The sequence below is a fragment of the Sitophilus oryzae genome, unplaced genomic scaffold (assembly GCF_002938485.1).
Source record: "Sitophilus oryzae breed Bouriz unplaced genomic scaffold, Soryzae_2.0 scaffold_815_pilon_pilon, whole genome shotgun sequence".
NCBI classification, from domain to species: Eukaryota; Metazoa; Arthropoda; class Insecta; order Coleoptera; family Curculionidae; genus Sitophilus; species Sitophilus oryzae.
The window spans coordinates 120299-142992 of NW_022147434.1; the positions used below are offsets into that span (position 1 = coordinate 120299).

At 32.9% G+C, this 22694-nt stretch overlaps 1 protein-coding gene and 1 long non-coding RNA gene across 2 annotated transcripts; both read right to left on the minus strand.

Moving 5' to 3' along the window:
* Positions 1–1386: 1386 nt before the first annotated feature.
* On the minus strand, positions 1387–2687 carry LOC115889569. The gene is made up of 5 exons (XM_030909621.1): positions 2346–2687; positions 2065–2290; positions 1966–2001; positions 1772–1918; positions 1387–1679 (listed from the first exon to the last, which is right to left on the minus strand). Exons 1-5 carry the CDS (start codon positions 2574–2576, stop codon positions 1387–1389), a joined length of 933 nt encoding a protein of 310 aa, XP_030765481.1. The 5' UTR covers positions 2577–2687.
* A 7310-nt stretch (positions 2688–9997) lies between these two features.
* On the minus strand, positions 9998–10410 carry LOC115889547. Its single transcript, XR_004051467.1, has 2 exons — positions 10103–10410; positions 9998–10046 (listed from the first exon to the last, which is right to left on the minus strand). It is a non-coding gene; the product is annotated as an uncharacterized LOC115889547 (long non-coding RNA).
* Between the last annotated feature and the right edge of the window lie 12284 nt (positions 10411–22694).

Here is a 22694-nt window from a genome sequence, read left to right on the forward strand (position 1 = left end):
CCGAACGATATATCGTAATGCATATATCGATGTCGATATATATCGGACAAAATATATCGATATATACCATATATCGATACATTTTTATAAAAGTAAAAATTAAAAGAAAAAACGGGCCTAAAGGATTCTTATATTTGGATAATAAACATTTATTAGTTATGTCATAACTCCTAGTTAGTACCGTATTATCGAGAAAAAACGGCGTCAGCGATAGCTATGGAATGAAGATCGCTGTCATTTTAAATGTAAATTTATATGGGAAATGTCATTGATGTTCATTTCCCAGCCAACTGGACGCCTTTTTTTTCGATCATACGGTATTTACTTTGTTATTAAAAGTGAAAGACAAATAACATATAATAACAATACACATAAAACAAATAACATAAACATTTAGATCTAGGTTAATACCTACTAAACTAAAAACCATTCAACTGATGCTGACAATCTGTCAACACCAGCACAGCACTATACTATTATTATAATATTAAAATATTAATTAAATTATAAACATAACAAACTAAAATGAAAATTTTTCCGGAAGAGATCCTAGGAAAAGAAGTTTTGATAGTCTTTTCCCAGTTAACCGATTACGGTTTTTCGTCATCGTTGCTCCAGCTTTTGAGAACAACCGTTCACTGGGAACTGAAGTGGCTACCACACTTATGTATTTTTGCGCCAGTTTATAAAGATTGGGATATACTGTTTTCATTTCATCCCATATTTCCAGTGGATCTTCTTTAAACTTCACACTGGCACAGATAAATATTGATTTAATTCGTCAAACTTTTCTCCAGTTTTTCTGCTCTTTTTCGTATGTGCAATATTTTTGTGATGGGCCCACAAGTCAAAGTCGCCTGCTCTTCTTCACCTTTATCAGTAAGATCAGAAGATGAAGAAGACTGATCTGAATTGCATTGGTTATCTCATTTTTCAAATGCCTAATAATAGTTGAGAGGGCAAGTGGATCTTGGAAATGAATATTTTTAAATCGAGGATCTAATATTGTTGATGCTGCCAATAAAAACACTTCTCCACATATCCAAATCTTTTATCAAATTCCTTTATGATTGATTGAAGTTTTAAGGTTTCTTGCTATTTCTGTATCACAACTAGTTTTATTATACTGTGATGTTAAACATCCTATCATGGGAATTATTTTACTAAGTGTGACATAATTTTGTCCACTCATTTCTTTGGTTGTTTGTTCCAATGGATGAAGAAGTTGGCAGATCTGCTTTAATTCCTCAAGCTCTGTGGCATTTACCATATTTGGTGCATTCATATTGGACAAAATTATGGTTCCTAGTAGTGGAGCTAATTTCAAGAACCTTTCTATCATGAAATAAGTGGAATTCCACCTTGTTTTTATATCTAGTATTAATTTTAAACAATTTCCTTCGAGGAAGTCCCTACTACTTTTTCAATTAAGGCTAACAAGTTTGCTGTATTTTTTACAGCATTTTCACAAAGCAAGTTTAATGTATGGGCAAAACATGGTACGTGCTTTTGTTTTCCCACTAAATCCTGCGCGGCTTTCACCATATTTGCACCATTGTCTGTTACAATGGCAACTACTTTTTCCATGTCAATGTCCCATTCGTTTAAACAACTAGCCAATATTGATGAAATATATCCTGCAGTATGTGATTCATCCAGTTCACTAACTCCTAAAGTAGCTGAAAGCATAAGTAAATCTTTAATGAAATGGATAGTAACACCAATAAAACTTTTTGGCCTACATATCTGCAGTCCATATGTCTGTCGTTACAGTAAAATGGTTTATATTCTTTATCATGGTTTTGAATGCCCCCTGACATGACCTCAAACTGTTTATCGACTCTATCTTTTATAGTATTTCTAGTTGGAACTCTATACATAGGGGCCAATTCTTTCATTAAATTAACAAATCCTTTGCCTTCAACAACGTTAAAATGGCATGTTATCATTTATTACAAAATCAACAGCTTGCGTTATTTTTTATATTTTTAGAACCGCCATCTGGAAGTAAAAGGGAATATTATAATATGTAGCAGTCACAGTAACATTTATGTTTCTATTTACCAGAGAATGAACGAACATCTTTTATTACTTTTGTAATTGTTGGCTGTATGAAACTAGTTTCTATTGAGCATCTAGTACCACTAGTACTGGGAGTAGAATCAATCATTTCAAGAGAAGCCAAATGCTCTTCAACAACCACCCCACTACTTGATAGATTCCCTTCAGATTGAAGCGTTATTGTAGATGATGGAGAAAGGGGCCTGTCATTTATATCTGTGGCAATACTCTATAAACATAGTTAAGGGTTACTATTTCAAACAATGCCTGAAAGGTTCACTTACTTCCTTTGTTTCAGTACGGGAATGTTTTATTTTCTTTGCCGGAGCTTCGTCCTCTTCATTACAGAACAATTGTTCATAAACATTTGTATGTTTTTGTTTGAGATGATTCTTCAAGTTAGAAGTATTTCCAGACGTTTTCAATTTTTTTGAACAAATTTTGCATTGTGAAAGTTCCTTTGATACTTTTGTAAAGGATCTCCAAATAACGGATCGTGATGCCAATGGAGCCATGATGTCACAACACTAAGTACAATCACAAATCACAACACTTTTAAAATAATATATTGTGTATGATATATTGAATAAGTGTTGATAACAGTTGATAAGTGTGGTTTGACTGGTTTGGTTTGGAAATGGTTTGGACCAGTTTGGACATTGGGTTTGGATGACAAAAGACAACTGACATATTGCATGACAATTGACAATTCAAGGTCCATTTATAGAATTGGCTATACTAATATCGATATATTTTTCGAAGTATCGATATATTTTTCGATATATCGCAAAAGACGTATCGATATATTTTTATCGATATATATTCAAAATAAATCGATATATCATATGTATCGATATATCGTTGCCATCCCTACCTAGGGATTTTATAGCTAAATTTATATCAGGAAGGGGTATCGATATTAAAATTCCAAGCGCCCACCTGTCTGGTGATTTCCTTTTTTTTCTTTTCGGCACGCTGGCAGTGAAGTCACGTTTTGAGTTGGAAAAATCCTTTCATTTGATTTTGGGAAAGGTTAATAATTCTCTACGTTTAATTGATATTATGTATATCATACAGCTACGGCTGGATTGAGACGAAACTAATAGCGTTGCATCTTTTTGTATTATTTCAAAGGAAATCGCCCACAGTTTGGGTAAGTTAATTTTGGTTTATTTAATTATCACGTGGGACAAATTTTTATTGGGTTAATTTTAAATTAGGCACCTTGATTTGGTTTTTCTTTTTACGCACCAACTTGATTCCACGAGGGTTTCACGACTAGCTAGCGAGGTTCCTGTTCAAACCTTAGACGTTCCAAACCAACATATAATCTAAGGGAAGCCACGTGGTTGGGCCTTCTGGTTGTGCGGCAGATCCGGGCGTAAGGGGATTTTTGGGACCCTTACGAATAAAAAGCTAAGTACCAAACTCTTTATTAGCTCCCTCTCGTTCCTGCGTACTTAATAAATATTGTACCTATTTTTTTTTTGTTGCTTCTGATTAGTTTTAGTAAAGACCATATATTTAGTAATTTAAGTATCATTTTATATCGTGGGTACCCGTTTGTCATTTATATTAAATTTTAGTAGAGTAGGTAATTTTTTTGTCTTGTCTAGGTTACACTAACTGGTCATCTAACGGGTAACCAGTATTATCAATTGTTGCAAATATTTAATTTATAATATAGTCATTTTAATTTCCCTATATTATTGTTATAATTATTTAAACCATTTTAAATTGTATTGTTTCAAATGATGAGCTACCCTACTCTGAATAAACGTCTGTCTTGTTAATCTGTGTTTTATTGTGTAATTACATTAAACTAAAATTTGGTGTTTTATATAGGTACAATTTTGAACCCACCTCCCAAACGGGAAGGTAGCAAATGGCGCCCGAGCAGTTGTAAGAGTCCGCAGGAGAGAGCAAAGCATTTCATCAGTTTCCATCATCGTCAGGATCACCAAGAAGTCCCTACTCATCAATTTAACAGTCAACAGTCTACGCTGGATGTGCCAAGTCCAACCTAACTCTCGAGTAATTGGATAAAATTGGTAGATATATTTATTGTAAACTGTGTATTTTTTCCCGCATTTTTTTTGGTACTTTGCACTCTATTTTTCTGAGATTATAAGAGGGTATTTTAAAAAAAAATATAGATTATATTTGCTGGTTAGATTGCTCAATTGGTTTATTCAGCTTTCTCTTTAAATTTAAAGTTTGAAATTTTTAATAGTAAGTTAATTGATAATTTATTCTGAATTTATTTGAATTTTTTTTTAATCTTTATATAAGTCCTATTTTCTATTTCTATTTCGTATCATAATACTTATCAAAATGATGAAAATTGAACCTGATAGGCTCGTAAAGGAAGAGCTTGAGTATGAAATTAAGATTAGAGGAATTTTACCAACTGGAAATGTCAAAGAGTTAACAAGGACACTTCGTGATTTGCTAACTTTAGAGAACGAGGGTCATTCATTTAGTATGAAAGTTGAGTTTGATGCTGAGAGTGAAATTAAAATTTGCCAGGAAAAATTAATAGATCTTGAATCTCTGATTAAAGCTCCACTATCGGAGGCCATTATTAGAAAATTAAAATCAAAATTAGGGCATTTAGTAGGTCGTTGTGAGAGAATTACTTCCAATGATAAAGAAATAATAGAAATAAAAGCAAAACTCTTAACTGATATTTTTAAGTATGTATCACTTTTTCGAAAGTTGTGTGAGGAACATAAGGGATCGTCAGAACCTTTAGATATCCAATTTCAGCAAAGTTTAATAACTTCAACTCCCAATAGGTCTAGTTCAAATGCAACTGAAAATCAAAGTGCAACTGGGCTGCCAGTATTAATGAATAATTTAAGTCTTAACAAAAGGGTTAATTTTTCTTCGTGGGGTTTAACTTTTAGTGGGGATTCAGATACAATGGGATTAAATGCATTTTTAGAAAGAATTGAAGAACTGTGTGAAGCTCATAATGTGTCACATGATGATTTATTCAGGGGTGCTATTGAAATTTTTGAGGGAAAGGCTCTTATTTTCTACAGGGCATTAAAAGGGAAAGTTAATGATTGGAAAACTTTATGTGAACATTTCAGGGAAGAATTTTTGCCTAGGGATTATACTGAAAGGTTATGGGAGCAAATCAAATCAAGAACTCAAGGGGAAAAAGAATCCATTACAATTTATGTAGCATACATGACTAATTTATTTAACAGATGCTCTGCATCAATAAACGAAGCTATGAAACTAAAAATTTTGAGAAAAAATATTTTACCATTTTATCAAACGCAGCTAGGGTTAGTGGACATATCTACAGTGGATGAACTTATTAAGCTTTGTAAACGAATTGAGGATAGTAGAGTGAATGTTTTGAATTTTGTACCGCCAACAGTAGATAAGCACTCAGTTGAACCAGATTTGCTATATAAGGCTAATGCGATTGAAAAACAAAGTAGGAAAAGGTTAGATAGTTTGGAAGCAGAGAAACAAGTCAGTTTTAATTTACAACCAAGTAATAAACAAATTTCAAATAATAAAAGTAGAAACTATAGTTCAGATAGAGAAAGTACAGATAGAAATGCTCACTTAGGTAGAAATAGAGAAATTAGTAACGATAGGTTAAATCGGGGTAGCGTTAGGGAACAAGACAGACGAACTGGGACAGTAAATAAATGGAGAGATGGGTCATATGATAGAGCTAGATTTTATAGGAATAGGAGTAACGATCGTTCGAGTAGTGTTGAAAGTTATAATGGGGACAGATTTTATCAAGACAGAAGTAGGGAACGTCATAATACCCCAGAAAGGTATTATAATAAAAATAGGTTAAGTAGAAATAATGATTATTTTGCTGGGAATCAGCCTAGGGAAAATAGTTTTAATAGGGGCAGGTCGTCCTGTAGGGATAGATCTGATTTAGGTAGTTATAGGGAACATAGAAATAGTAGGTATGATAGTTATAATAGGGATTTGGATAATAACACTAGAGGGAACGTCGTTAAGTGTTATAGATGTAATGGGGATAATCATTTAGCAAGACATTGTAAAGCGCAGGTCAGAAAGTGTTTTTCTTGTGGGTTATTAGGTTATACAAAAGTTAGTTGTCCAAAATGTAATAAACAGGGAAACGGTTCGAGGAGTTAAGTGTAAACCGAGCTTCAACTTCGACGGTTTTATCGGTTGATAATTTTGGCTTAGATTCTAGTATTGATAATTTTTGTTCTAAGGATGAACTGTTTAACTTTAACACATATAGTAAACCAATTTTAGACTACATGTTAACTCAGGCCGGAGATGGTGAATGTCCATATGTTTCAGTTAGGTTATATGATTGGGAAGTAAAAGGGTTGCTTGATTCTGGGGCGAATAGAATATTTGTCAATGAGCACACTATGAATGTGATGTTAAGTTTAGGGGTAAAACTACAAAATGTTTCTGACATGACTTGTACTGTCGCAAATGGCTCTGAACTCGAGTGTCTAGGATTTATGTCAGTGCCAATTAAGCTTAAAAACAAAATAGTCGTTTTCCAAGTATATATTTTAAACAATCTTAGGCATAGGTTAGTGCTAGGAACCGAATTTTGGATTAAAATGGGGATTGTACCAGATTTGAGAAGGGGTGAATGGCATTTTGGGGAACAAGATCATAAAGATATCTTAGTCACAAATTCTATTTCAACGTCAGATGATTTATCTTTAGCACAACGAGAAAAGTTAAATATTATTGTAGAAAAGTATTTTGATTCAATAAAACATATTAAGTTAGGGTGTACATCGTTAGTGGAACATGAAATTATTGTAACTCAAAATTCTCCAATTAAACAGAAAAATTACAGAGTAAGTCAGGCAATCCAAAACAAAATTGACTTAGAAATAACAAAAATGTTAGAGCTAGGCGTAATTGAGAAAAGCACAAGTTCTTATAGTTCTCCAATAGTAATGATTCCGAAAAAAGACAACACATATAGGTTCTGCGTTGATTTTAGGAAAATTAATTCAATTTCTGAAAAGTGGGCATACCCATTACCAAATTTAAGTACTATTTTAGATCGTTTAGGAAATGCAAAGTATTTAACAACATTAGATATTCAAAGCGCATATTGGCAAATAAAAATGAGTGAAAATAGTAAAAAGTATACTAGCTTTGCAATACCAGGAAGAGGTCTTTTTCATTTTAATAGAATGCCATTTGGCTTAACTAATGCGCCCGCTACTTTTCAGGCATTGGTTGATAAACTTTTCGGTCCGGAATTAGAGCCATATTGTTTTAAATATTTGGATGATATAGTAATTGTAACGCCTGATATTGAAACTCATTTTTCGGTATTAGAAGAAGTATTTAAGCGTCTTAAAGAGTCAGGGTTAACTTTAAATAAAGATAAATGTCAGTTTTGTCGGAGTGAATTAAAATTTTTAGGTTACATAATCAATAGACAGGGATTGCAGGTAGATCCAAGTAAAGTTAGTGCAGTTGTAGACATGCCAAAACCAAAGTCAACTAAAGAAGTTCGTAGAATTTTAGGTATGATATCTTGGTATAGACGGTTTGTACCACATTTCTCAAGTTTAGTATCGCCTTTAACTGATTTAACCAGAAAAAACGCAAAATTTGTTTGGTCTGCCCAGTGTGAAGAAGCTTTTCAACAAATTAAAAATTGTCTAGTCAGTGCTCCAATTTTATCTTGTCCAAACTTTAATGAGGAATTTATTGTTGAATGTGATGCTAGTTCATATGGGTTAGGGGCAGTCGTTTTGCAAAGGTATGATGGTCAAGAACACGTAATTTGCTATATGTCTCGTACATTAACCAGATGTGAACGTAAGTACACAGTCACAGAATTAGAATGTTTAAGTGTTATTTGGGCCGTAGAACGAGCCAGATGTTATTTAGAAGGGACTCATTTCACAGTTGTAACTGACCATCATAGCTTGTTATGGCTCCATAATTTAAAGAACCCTCAAGGTAGATTAGGTAGGTGGGCATTGCGCTTACAAGCTTACGATTTTAATATCATTCATAGACCTGGTAAAGAACACAAAGTACCAGATTGCTTAAGTCGACAATTAAAACTCGATATGTTAAATATAAAACTAGACACGGGTAAAACAGACAATTGGATTGAAAAAATGAAAAAAAATATTAATAATAATCCGTTACAATATCCAAATTGGCGTATTTCGGGAAATGGCGACTTGTATAAACATGTAGGTAAACATAGGGATCATGTCAATGACGCATCCTGGAAAAAAGTAGTACCAAAATCTGAAAGAAAACTTTTATTAGCTAAGTATCATGATAATCCTTTAAATGGTGGACATTTAGGTATTTTTAAAACTTATCATAAAATTAGTGAACATTATTTTTGGCCTGGTATGAAGTCTGAAGTTTGTAAATATGTAAATAAGTGTAAAGTGTGTGGTGAGCAAAAGCCTGAACAAAGAATGAAAGCTGGAATGATGGGTGAAAAACCTGTAGTTAAGCGGTGTTGGCAATACGTGGCAACAGATTTAGTAGGTCCATTACCTCGTAGTAGTAAAGGTCACCAATATATTTTAGTTTACTCAGATTATTTTAGTAAATTCTCATTATTTTTTCCATTACGTAAAGCTACTGCTTCCAAAGTATCTGAACTTATAGAACAATCATTTCTCTTATTTGGTGTGCCAGAATTTTTAAAAGCTGATAACGGAGTACAATATAAAAGTAAAGAATTTAGTGCATTATTAAATAAATACAGTGTAAAATTTTTAGCCAATCCTCTTTATCATCCAGAACCAAATTTTACAGAAAGGGTTAATAGGGTAATAAAAACAATGATCTCTTGCTATGTTAAGGAAAATCATAAAAAATGGGACCAATATTTGCTTGAATTATCTTGTGCATATCGAACAGCAAAAAGTGAAGTTACGGGTAATACGCCTTATTTCGTGAATTTTGGTTGTGAAATGATGGTGGATGGCAAAGATTATAAAAGAGAGCGTGAAAGGGATGAGTGTAAAAGTGATAGTGAGAATGTGAAGACAGAGGGAAGGTCAGTAGTGTTAGAGAGGTTGCGTAAATTGGTAACAGAAAAATTACAAAGTGTCCATGAGAAAACTAAACATCAATATAATCTTAGACATAGACCAGTAACATTTAATGTTGGTGATTTTGTGTGGAAAAAAGAATACAATCTTTCGGATGCGGCTAGAGGTTACACTGCTAAATTAGGCAAAAAATACACAGGTCCTTATAAAATCAAAAACAAATTAGGTATAAACGTATATGAGCTAATGGATGAACATGGCACATCGAAGGGTAACTGGCATGTAAAGGATCTGAAACCGTATAAGGGGGAGGCCGAGCCACAGTAGCATTTTTGTTGTTTTCTCTTTTCGCTAATTTGCTTATTACTTTGAAAGGTAGTTTTTGTGTCTTATGGAGTGTCGGTATTCTTATTAAAAATATTCTATTCTTGTTAAAGATATTCTAAAAAAAAAATATTCTATTTTTTTTTCCGTAGGTAAGGGGGGTATGTTACGGTTATATATTTTAAAGGGGAATTAATTTTCTTATATTTATTTTAATTGATATATCTTGACAAAATGGTGAATGTGGTGATTTATTATTTTGTTTATAACCTTGAAGATGGCACGTTAATAAAATATAACAATACATTTCTTAATACATATTAATTATTTATTTATTTTCTATTTACAAGTAAAGTAAATGTGCATTAACTTTAAATCATAATTTAACTTCATATTGTTGTATTTTTAGCCAAATGTAATATTTTGTAAATAATATCTTTGACTCGATCTTGAGGTATTATTCTTCAGGTTATGGAAGGGTAAATGCATCGTGTAAAGACTTCTTATTTATCTAAAATAACGTTAATTAAAGTAATATTAATAATAACCACTTTATATACTTACTTTTGGTATTTGTTTAGCTTCTGTTCAAGTGGAAATATTCATTGCATTTTGTTAGTTGTTTGGTTGCTACAAAGGGAAACCATATTATATTAATTATATTATATACGAAACGATGTACATACCTTTTTAATAACAATAATACCTTCAATAATTATTATTAATAAATAATCTGATTGTGATTTTTGTTTAGATTAATTAATTTGTGGTTAGGGCAGAAACGTCAAATCATCAACGGGTCTAACGGTGTTGCCAGCTTCTTGAAGTTTTCTTAAATTATATTTCACCTCATTCATATTTAGTCTCTAAATAATTAATTTTAGCATTTAACTTATTTTAATACTTTTATTTATTAATGATCTTAAACTCTTATCAATTGTATCTAGTTGTAATTGCATTTAACTTATTATTATTGTTTGATTTATTATTAAGTTTCTTTTTATTATCGGATTACTCCTGGCAACATTGGTACTTAACTGGGTTGCGGATGTACCTAGGGATTTTATAGCTAAATTTATATCAGGAAGGGGTATCGATATTAAAATTCCAAGCGCCCACCTGTCTGGTGATTTCCTTTTTTTTTTTTTCGGCACGCTGGCAGTGAAGTCACGTTTTGAGTTGGAAAAATCCTTTCATTTGATTTTGGGAAAGGTTAATAATTCTCTACGTTTAATTGATATTTATGTATATCATACAGCTACGGCTGGATTGAGACGAAACTAATAGCGTTGCATCTTTTTGTATTATTTCCAAGGGAAATCGCCCACAGTTTGGGTAAGTTAATTTTGGTTTATTAATTATCACGTGGGACAAATTTTTTATTGGGTTAATTTTAAATTAGGCACCTTGGTTTGGTTTTTCTTTTACGCACCAACTTGATTCCACGAGGGTTTTCACGACTAGCTAGCGAGGTTCCTGTTCAAACCTTAGACGTTCCAAACCAACATATAATCTAAGGGAAGCCACGTGGTTGGGCCTTCTGGTTGTGCGGCAGATCCGGGCGTAGGGGATTTTGGGACCCTTACGAATAAAAGCTAAGTACCAAACTCTTTATTAGCTCCCTCTCGTTCCTGCGTACTTAATAAATATTTGTACCTATTTTTTTTTTGTTGCTTCTGATTAGTTTTTAGTAAAGACCATATATTTAGTAATTTAAGTATCATTTATATCATTACCAGATTTACCCGTTTGTCATTTATATTAAATTTTAGTAGAGTAGGTAATTTTTTTTGTCTAGGTTACACTAACTGGTCATCTAACGGGTAACCAGTATTATCAATTGTTGCAAATATTTAATTTATAATATAGTCATTTTAATTTCCCTATATTATTGTTATAATTATTTAAACCATTTTAAATTGTATTGTTTCAAATGATGAGCTACCCTACTCTGAATAAACGTCTGTCTTGTTAATCTGTGTTTTATTGTGTAATTACATTAAACTAAAATTTGGTGTTTTATATAGGTACAATTTTGAACCCACCTCCCAAACGGGAAGGTAGCAACCCCAGATTCAATTACAGCGTTTATCCGTCTCGGATTACTTTCCTGAAATAAGTCCCCAGTTCACCTGTTTAGTCCTGCACTTAAACAACTCCTTTGTTATAGCGTAAGGGCCCCAGAAACGTCCGACTCAAAGTTGCCGTATACCTAATAAGCCTGCATAGTACAGCAAATCCCTTAAAGGAAGCCAAATATTTTCTTTAAAGCTAAACAATTAAAGGTGCCTTAAAACATTAATGGAGGAGCGTTGTATGTAATTATTTTCTTTGAAAATATAAATAGCATCTGTTAACTTGTTAATTTAAGCGTCTTAAGTGGATAGGGCAGCTGTAATGTAATACACAGATTGCGTATCGTGTTGTTCCACTATGAAATAACTACAAACAAGGTTTTTACACATAAAACTTTCATTGAAACAAACCATTCAAAAGATTTTTAGGGTTTAATTTAGATCCAAATCTGATTTTTTCATGTGAAAAGTATTTCGGGGATTACTGGATTCTACATAAAATTCTAAACAAATTTTGTGTGTTTTTGAAATATTCTTTGAATAAAAAAGACAAAGAAAGTAGTCAATTTTATTTATACAGGATGAGTCTTAAATAAGTGCAAATCTTTTCAGGGGTGGTATATTTCAATACCTACGGGATATATACCGTATGATCGAAAAAAAAACGGCGTCCAGTTGGCTGGGAAATGAACATCAATGACATTTCTCATATAAATTTACATATAAAATGACAGCGATCTTCATTCCATAGCCATCCGCTGACGCCGTTTTTCTCGATCATACGGTATATATATATATATATATGCTATATATATATATATATATATATATATATATATATATATATATATATATATATATATATATATATATATATATATATACAGGGTGCTACAAATTCGGAGTACGAGCATTGGTATCTCGGAAACCGTAATAGATACGAAAATAGTTAAATTGGGGCAAAGTTGCCTCCTGGCATGTTCACCAAGATGCCATCAAAAAAGTTTTAAAAATTTCAAGAATTGCTGAGTTTTTTTGGAAATAAACGTTTTTTTTTTAAATAAATTTTATTTTTTCCTGTCGTTACTTTGCATAAAATCAAAAAACTAATTCCACATTCTCATAGCCACTTTATTAGGGCTATCCGAGAGTATTTTTAGATTTTCAAATTATCTGATAATTTGTGAGATACAGAGGCCAACTTATTTCTTTTAAATACGGATCTGCATTTTTTATTTCAGGTTTTGAAAAAACTCGGTCTTCTGAGTATAACGATATGCACACTTGATACTTTTATTTTGTTTTGGGTGCCTTTACAATAACAAAACTATTTAATTGTTATTTAAAATTATTTCAAGTCCGACTCTGGTTTTTAATTTATTTAATCTGATTATATTCATCGCAACAATATTGATCAGCGCTAATTAACATTGAATAAGGAAAATGAAGCCAATTGCTACCCAGGTCAGCAATTTAAATATATTACTTCTAACTTTTTTTATTGTGAATTTGAAATCTCAGTGTACGATCTTATAATATGCATATTAATCGTAGTTATTATAAATAAATCAACTTCTACAAACTAGTTTCTAATGTTCGAAAGGGTTAACACCCTCGATAATGCAGAAATTTATTTTTCATTCAATCTTATTTATAGTTGTTTGAATAGATCTTCTTATACATCCGAATGTATTTTTTACACTTTAATTGTTTTTTTTATTACTCGTTAATTGTTTATGTACTCTTAATGTTGAAATGTATAGATTTCACTTTTACAAATGACATAAAGTAATTCAGGAACCTCGCTAGCCATTATACTCCTCTACCATTTCCAATCCATCTTCCGGGGAAATGATTTGATTGTTTATATTATATTATATTTATATTATTTATTTTATATTATTTTTTATTATTTTATTGCATTTTATTTTCCGTATTCAATATTTTACCCCACGTCATTGTTAAGTTTGAAAGCTTAACAATATTGTAAGGATGAATAGATTAAATATTTTAACAGAGCCGGACTTGAAATTAGTTTAAATATGTTGTGTTCAAATGTCCAAAATAAAAAAAGTATCAAGTGTGGCATATCATTGCAGAATCTCAGGAGACCGAGTTTTTTCGAAACCTGAAATAAAAAATGCAGGTCCGTATTTAAAAAAATTAAGTTGGCCTCTGTATCTCACAAATTATCAGCTAATTTGAAAATCTAAAAATACCACCAGATAGTCCTATAACTAAGGAAGGAGCATAATGCTATCCATGTATTCATGCATGGTGGGCGGAAAAAGCACTCTATGGTGGGGATCCTTGACAGTTCTGTTTGACGATTCATTTGACACATTTGAATTTGATTTGAAATTTTGTGGATTTGTCAGTCTTTACGGAGCTTATTTTATGTTATTTATTATTTATTCTACTACTGATAGTTGTATAAAAGTAGTAAATCTAGATGGAAATTGTGGCAGAACTTAAATTAACAGCGATTATCGCGATTTATCGAAAAAGACTCTAAAATAGTTGGTTGTGTAGCGTGCGCTAAATAATTGAGTGAAATAATGGAACAACTTTTCGCTAGTAGGTGACTATATAATATACATACGTGTAGTAAACCGATCATTTATGAAATTCACTTAAATTAACTAAATTATACATTTTTCTTGCATTTTAGCTTTTATTTATTACTTGTCAAAGATTAGATGTCAAAGAATGTAGATACGTTAAATTGACTTACCTGCTTCAGTAGCGAATCGGATGTTTGTGTTAATAAATACTTATTATATATAACTTATCTATTTTTATTAGAATTATATATTTTTATAACAATTTTAATAACTACCAACATTTATTCACAACGTAAAATAAAACAACAAATTATTGAGTCTACCCCACGTCTACCCTACATCATAGTTTTACATTTTTTAAATAAAATTAGAACGACACTGATAAACCGGAATTTAAGTCGGCCATATTTGAGGCCTATCGCGGTGTACCTAAGATTTTTGATATGCTCCTTCCTTAGTCTTCTTATTCAAAGGTCCTATAGGTAATAAAGCGGCTATGAGAATGTGCATTTAGTTTTTAGATTTTCTAAAAAGTAACGACAGGAAAAAATATAAATTGAATTTCAAAAAAATCCGTTTTTTCCAAATAACTCAGCAATCCTTGACATTTTTAAAACTTTTTTGATGGCATCTTGGTGAACATTCTAGAGCGCAACTTTGCCCTAATTTAACCATGTTCGTATCTATTACGGTTACCGAGATACCAATGCCCGTACCTTGAATTTGTAGCGCCCTGTATATGAGGTATTTTTCGCAAAAAGAGGTGTTGAAAATCAGTGCATTTTTTTAAATATTCCTGTATTTTGTTCTTAATATGATCTTTGTTGATCTTGATCTGATGTTTGTTGGTTCCCTTACTCTCCCCTTTTTCGAGAAGTGAGAGACCTTTTGCTTCATCTGGAGCAAATCTTTCGTGAAGCAGTCGAATATATCTTCGTACTCCTGTTCTGCTGAGATCTACTTTCAGCGGATCGTGTAGCTAACCCAGGCCGGGTAAAGGAAACAGTAGCTTGTGTAGCCTGTTGGGTCTAGAGGTCCTCCCGACCTTACTAGAGGAGGTGGTAGCTTATGTGCCACTTGTGGAGGCTGGTCTCTCGCAAGTGTTAGCTGCCTCTCTTGTAGTTCCCTTTGGGGTTGGTCCCTTGGAACTTGCATTGTTAAATGTTCTCAGTGTTTTTAGGAGGTTTTCCTCCAGCTGCACCTCAAGGATTAATCGGTCCACTTCTAAAAAGCCGCATATAGAAGTAAGGGAGAAGTGAATACAATGGAGTACCCCCTGGTGCCCTAAGGTTGAGACCAGTAGTAACTAGTCTTCTATCTAGCCACGCATCTCTTTGACGTGGTCTCGCTATCGTAGGATTTAGGTTTTTGGTTTGGTTGTCTCCTCTTGGCCTGGGCGATTAACCCAAGACCCCCCACACCTTCAGCCCGTGATACATGACAACATACAGTAGGGTGCCTGGTATACCGGACAGGGTAGTCCCATCCGGCAACGTTGTTCGTCTTGGTGCAATTCTCTGACCACGACACTACAGCCAGGGACAAGACAGGGAGATGGTCTTTAGACACAGCTAAAGTACTAGAGGGGCTTCCTCCCGAGTGAACAGCTTCCCCACCAACGACAAAGTCTCGCATCACACCATTTAAAAAAGCACGTCATTTTGTCTCGTTTTTATTTCATAGAACTGCAATCGCAATTTAGGAACAATCATTATTAACGCCCAGTCCAATCAATATTTCTCAAACAAAAAAAAAATATTTCAGCAGCATGAACAATCTGTCGAAAATGGTTTAAATCAAAATATGAAATTCTATGTACGTGCTGTAAATATAAACAAATTAAAGCATGTGTTTACAATTATTGCAAGTGGGCAGTGATATTTTTGAATTTCCATGTTTTATAACATTTAATTAGAATTAATGTTTAATTAGGATCTGCCTAAAATATACAAAATACATCAAAAATATTTTTCATACATCAATAAATCGAATATTATGAAATACTATTATTAATAATTATATAATCAGAAGAGAAACAAAAAATACTTAAATTAATTAACTCTATAGTACATGGCCGATAATATAATTCGTAGAGATTCTTAAAATTATGATTGTTCAGTGTTCATGTTGTGTTGTATTAATTATATATTGTGTGGTGATAACTAATTTAATAATTAAAAAAAATGTTTTATTTTAAATATTTGTAAAATAGGAATTAATTCAATCAGGGGCGCATATACGAGAGAGGTAATGGGGGTAATTACCCCTCCCAGGAAGTAATTTATAAATAAGGTAAAATGTAACATAAAATAAATTAGTTTCAAAAAATAATAATACCAATCAAAATAGATAATCCATACCAATCCGATTATTTTTTTTCAATATCACAATATCTTTCAGCATAAATTTAATTTAAATCTAGTACTTTACTAAAATGTTACCACTACCCCTCCCAGACTCAATCTCTAGATGCGCCACTGAATTCAATACAATATTGGAGTTGGAAAATGGCCATATTTTCTTCAAATTCAGGTCAAATGGTTCGTTACTTAAAGAAGAATTTAATTTCGTTACTTAAAGAAGAATTTAATATCTATACCTGGTATTATAGAATACATATCTTGTACATATATGTCTTTAAAACCGCAAAATATTCCTTAAATGTAGATATGTGACTACGATGACTCGACTTTCATTCTTATATTGCTAGAATTCTGAAAAATGCAGTTCCTAAAGAATATTTCAATTCCCTCAAAAATTAGTTTCTCAATAAAGCCTGAAAGACTGAAACAAAAGAGAATATTTAAAAATATCCCTTTATTTTTTTGAAGCCGATTACTGTCTAACAAAACAACATTTTTATATTTCACATGGGACAATATTATGCCCTTTTTATGAAAAGTCGAAAAATTTAATGATAAAGATATGTAAATTTAATAATTGACAGTTAGTAACTGTTTTTACTGAAGCTCTATCTCCTTAGTGTTTAATGTTTTTTTTTATTAATAGTAAGCATAGAATAAACAATAAACCCTAGGAATTTTCTTTAGGCCTGGTTTACCAAACCCCGTCGTCAATGGCGAAAAATCTTCCAATTTAACGGGTTTTTAACGGTGCATGCGAAAACTCCTCGCTTTGTGACGTCATTGTAGTCCTTGTCACGATAGTGTGTGTATTAAGGTATTATTGGTTGCCGTAGGGCCAAACATTCATTATTTAGTTTAATTATTTAAATATCTTATATTATATGTATGCAGTATAGAAAACTAACTGTATAAATCGTATTAAATACTCGGATAATGCATTTTTAAGAACAGCAGTTCCCACATCACCTTTTGCAGGCATTCTTTTAGAGTACTTCCATATTTTGCTTTAAAATAATTAATAAATCGTAGGCACTTAGTCACAATCCACAACACAAAATGAACGTATTTAGAAACTCTATAGCTCTAAAAACTTTAAAAACACACTTTTTCACATTGAAAATACATAATAAGACAAAATAATTAACTCAAAATTTCTCAGCTGTTATTTTTATTAGTTAAATAATTAACATAGGCAACCAATAATACACACAATAAATTAATTAACATAGGCAACCAATAATACACACTATCATGACAAGGACTACAATGACGTCACAACTGTCAGCTGAAGCGCGGGAAGAGGCGAACGTACGTCTTATGATGATGAGCAATCCTATTAGTTTACCGTTCTTGCGTTTCGTGCACTACGAAACACCATTATCAATGAATAAAATCAAAAAATCGTCCGATTTAAATGAAATTTGGTATGTCGATAGATTGGACCAAGACCAACTTACCTTGTACGATATGTGTCATTGTGACAGTTAGTTTTGACATAAAAAACGTCAAAAGTTGGTGAGTAGGCTATGTGAGCGACGGTGCACACGGCCCGACACGGCCCCATCCTGAAAAGTTGGATACGACGTTTCGTTTACATCTTCATCAGAGTGGGACTAACCATTTGATATTGTAGAAAAATGTGGGTCGATTTAGGCATAATTGGGGACAGACTACAGGATGACACCCTCGACGTTTCGAACCGATGCCTCTAAATGGACGAAATCATCAGGATTTTTCTTAACTATGGGTCGATTGGAACCAAACTCGGAACGTGGATAGAGGAACTCGAATGGAGTCCTCAGACGGAGAGAGGGACAGACAGAGCGACAGACAGACGAAAATAAGTAGAAGTTTCACTTCAAATATGCGCAATAAAATGCATTGTGTTACATATTAAAAAAATATTTTATATAAACTCATATATAGAATTCCTTAAAATATTAAAGAACTGTAAAAACAGCAGTGACCATAATACCTACAATACAGTGCTTATTATAATGTTGGATCATAGTTAAATACTCATCCCCCACGTTTAACAGTACTAATGTAATGTTGGAAAATATGTGGATAATGTTTTACCCCACGTTGGTTTTTGAAGTTCACACAACAGTTTCTAAGTTTTTTAATGTCAATTTTCTACAATTATCAAGGGTTTTACCTAAATACCGTTTAAATTTAAACTCTCAACATCACAGTAACTTTGAAAAAGAACGATTTATACACTTTTCGGTATTTTTTCAACAAAAATGGTTTTTGAGATTTTTTTCGGACTATTTTTCTAGATACTGTCTTTGACAAAAGAAAATGCTTTCTCTCCTTATTTGCGGTTGTTCTTATAACACTTACTTACTGTCATTACTCGCTGACGAGTATTTGACAGGCATCAGAAGATGGTTACGCAAGGCGTTTCCTGTCATGAGCTTTTCTGTGACTAAAAAGCCCGATGCGTGATGTTATCTCTCTTCCGCACTCCGGACATTCAAAAATATTATTACTTGTTGCCTCTTTACTTTTTGGTTGTCGTTATTAACTAAATATACAATTCTCCTCCATTGCGTTCTATTGTGCGCTGCTTCCTCCTACTGATGCTGCATACTTATCCCCTTTAAGTTTTCATGAAAAACATCCTTCTATCTTTTGAGTTGACCACGCGCTTTCCTCTTACCCTCTACAAGTTCACCGTAAAGAAGATATTTCGGTAGGCGGTTTTCTTGCATCCTGCAAACGTGGCCAGCCCATCTTAAGCGAGATTTAGTAATCATGACTTCGGCGCTCGCGCAGCTTGCTTTTTCAAGGACGGATACGTTTGAGACATGGTGGTACCATTTGATTCTTAACATTTGTCTAAGGTGTCTGTGTAGCAACTTGTTTAATGCGCTCGTGTGCCTTCTTATAACAACCGCTTTAAGGATGATTCACAGTACACCGGACCGTGCCTGAGCCGGGCACGTTCCGTGAAGTAGACACCGAGCCACCGATAACGGGGTTCATATTAGTTATATTAGAAAACACAGCCCCATAGACACACGAAGATTTAATACGAACAATGCCAAAGTTCTCGCAATTGGAATTGGTACCAATTGCAGTTGATGAATAAAGAACAACACCTGCAGGGGAAACACCTGCTCAAAGGAAAAGATGAAGGACCTATCTTCTTTTCATTGTCCAGTTTTGCGCCTGTCGTCAAATACTGCTGTAAGATTCACTAATACTTACTACAGACATAATAAAAAGTGTACTTTGTTTATATCATGACTGCAGATTGCAGTCGGGGCACCAGGAAAAGTACATTCATGCTTTGCGCAACGTGGCGGGAACGGAGCGGATCCGAGAAAAAAATGTACTCCGACATTTCTGGGACGGGGCACGGACGAGTTCCGGCGAAGCTCGGATCGTGTTCGGTCTGGCATGAATGTATATGTCTAGAACACTTGACAATGTTTGGCCGTGTCTTCACCGATGCACGGCTCGGACCCGTTACGGTGTAGCGTGAAGCATCCTTTAGCAGCGCCCTACAACGCACGCGATTCAAAACAATCGTAAGTGTTGACAGGAAGCCGAGCAATCCAATCTATTTCTATTATCTATGCTACTATTTCAAATTTTCAGCTGTCCTTAATAATATTTTTGCTGCTGTTTCACGTAGTGGAATACCTACCTTGTATTAATGTTTTATCTCAAAATCACGACCGCAAATTAAAAGTGTTAAATCCATACTCTTAATTAAATTTCTAATTTCCTAAGTATATTACTTCTCTGATTGAATATATTTTTTTTTCCTTTACTCTTAAGTAATCAGATCTCGTCCTTCTTAGAAGGTCTTTAACGTGAACAAAACGTTCACAGTTTACGACCACTTAACCGTATCTCGAATCCGACCGATGTTTTCATCCTCTTTAATTAACCAAATACACGCTGAAAGGACCTTTCTTATACCAGAAGATGATTCCGACGCGACGGGCCAAATCATTTATAAGGCAATGTAGAGCAAGGAGAAGCAGAAAGGTTGTACTGTTTAGTTCATAAAACATTCCTGTTTAATATTATATCACTAGTTTAATTCACTGATTAAGTTCTTTTTTTCGAATTATTAATCAGTTTTATATTTTACTAGCGTGTACCAGCGACTTCGTTCGCGTCGAATTAATCATTTGTAATGGTGATGATAAAGCAAAGCAAGAATTTCCATTAACATACAAACTGGATAAAATTTTCTCACATTTATGTCAGCATGAGAAAAAACAATATGGCGATATTATTATATAACTTGGTAATATTTGAGGGGTAGTTTCATCTCGTTGGAATTTGACTTTCGAAAAATCCGTTTGCCAAAAATAAGCTTTTTACGTCAAGCAGTTTAAGCAGACTTGTGGTTAAGAAATTACCCAACTTTTTGGAACACCCTGTATGATTTTTTAAACAATTTCAAAATATGTGAAAAACCAAATAAATTATGCTTATCCAAGCGTTTTCCCGAAAGATTAACCGTTTTTGAAATAGCAAATATTGTAATATTTGAGGGGCGTTTTCACCCTCTTGGAATTTGAGATTCGAGAAACCCCAAACCTCTACACCCCATAGTCAATCCGTTTGCCAAAAATCAGCTTTAAACGTCAAGCAGTTTAAGCAGAATCGTGATTACTCAATGGTCATATTTTTTGAAACACCCTGTATAAATTTATAAAAAATCTTAAAATATGTAAAATAACAAAATAAAATATACATGTTTAAGAGTTTTTCCGAAAAACTCACCGGTTTTTAAATAAAAAATATTTTAATATTTGAGGGATACCCGTATAACCACGCGATATAGTAAAATCAAGCCTATATAGATTAGTTTCTTTGCTATAAAGATGTTTCGATAAAGACTTCATATATAAAGCATATTTAAAGAATACTCAAATATTTCCTTTACAGACATGTTCTGTATTTAATCTTTATAGCAACCATAAAGCACTACCTGTATAGGTATGTTCTCCTATAGAGAATAGATGAATGATATTTATAACGCAAATAAAGAATCTATATAGTATCGATAACGCATAAATATAGATTCTATACAGTTTTTCGATGACAATATTCACCGTCACGAAAACTTTACTTATCCTTTATTCATTATTAACTCTATACAAATTTGTATAGTTATACATAGTAAATATACGCTGATCCTTTACAACTTCATGTATTTTATATATCTATAATGATATTACGCTGGTGCATCATTTCTGGGGTTAGAATCATTTTAATATGCCAGATACAAATGTGCTTGTCCGTGTTTCTTCAACATTCTACTCTAACATAAGGGAAGAAAAATCTAAAATTTGAAATCTGTGTATTTTCCACAAGTTGAGTTATTGAAGGGCAGGTCATACCTAATATATCTAAACAATAGATGAAACTTCCGCGGGGTAATTATAATAACGGTATTGATGGTCACATGGTCACATTGGTAACAACAGAGGGGTAACAAGTAACAAGATGAAATTTTCCCATGAACACCCTTGATGAAGTTTTAAGACTTGAGGAAAGTTTTAAAACTCATGAAAACAGTAGTGTACACGAATTTGTAAGTAAAAATATAATAAAAGAGTAATCAAATTTTCAGTAATTTTACTTAAATCGCCCTAATACAAATCACATCTACCCTATAGGTTTGATAGGCGTCCTTTACAAAATATGTATTAAAATATGTCTAGAAAATTTTTCTTAGTGTTACCTGAATTAGAAAAGTTATGTTTAAGTAAATACTTAAACATATAATTTCTAGTATTTTATGCCTTTAGAATATTTATATTAATATTTGGAATATTAATACTACAAAGGATATGTTTAAGAATTTACTTAAACATAACTTTTCTAATTCAGGTAACAAGAAACACTTTCTATAGATTTTAATGCATATATTTTGTAAAGGACGTCGTCAGTATGTATATCGGTACGATAACGAATCGACAAATTAACTTTATTCAATCTAAATCCAGAATGTATAGTGGCGGTAAAGTATCAATACAGGCCAACTTTATTCAGTACAGGCCGTACAGGCTAGACTGTATTCAAACACGTATCGTCGCTGTACCAAAAGAATAAAGGCTGCCTTTATCGACTAAAGATTTTAATATAGGCTCGATAGAGGTTCTATACTGTTTGGTTATACGGGTAGTTTCACCCCCTTGGAATTCGAGTTTCGAAAAATCCCTTCTTATCGAACTTCTACACCCTAAAGTCAATCTATTTTCCAAAAGTTTTCCAGCTTTTTACGTCAAGCGCTTTAAG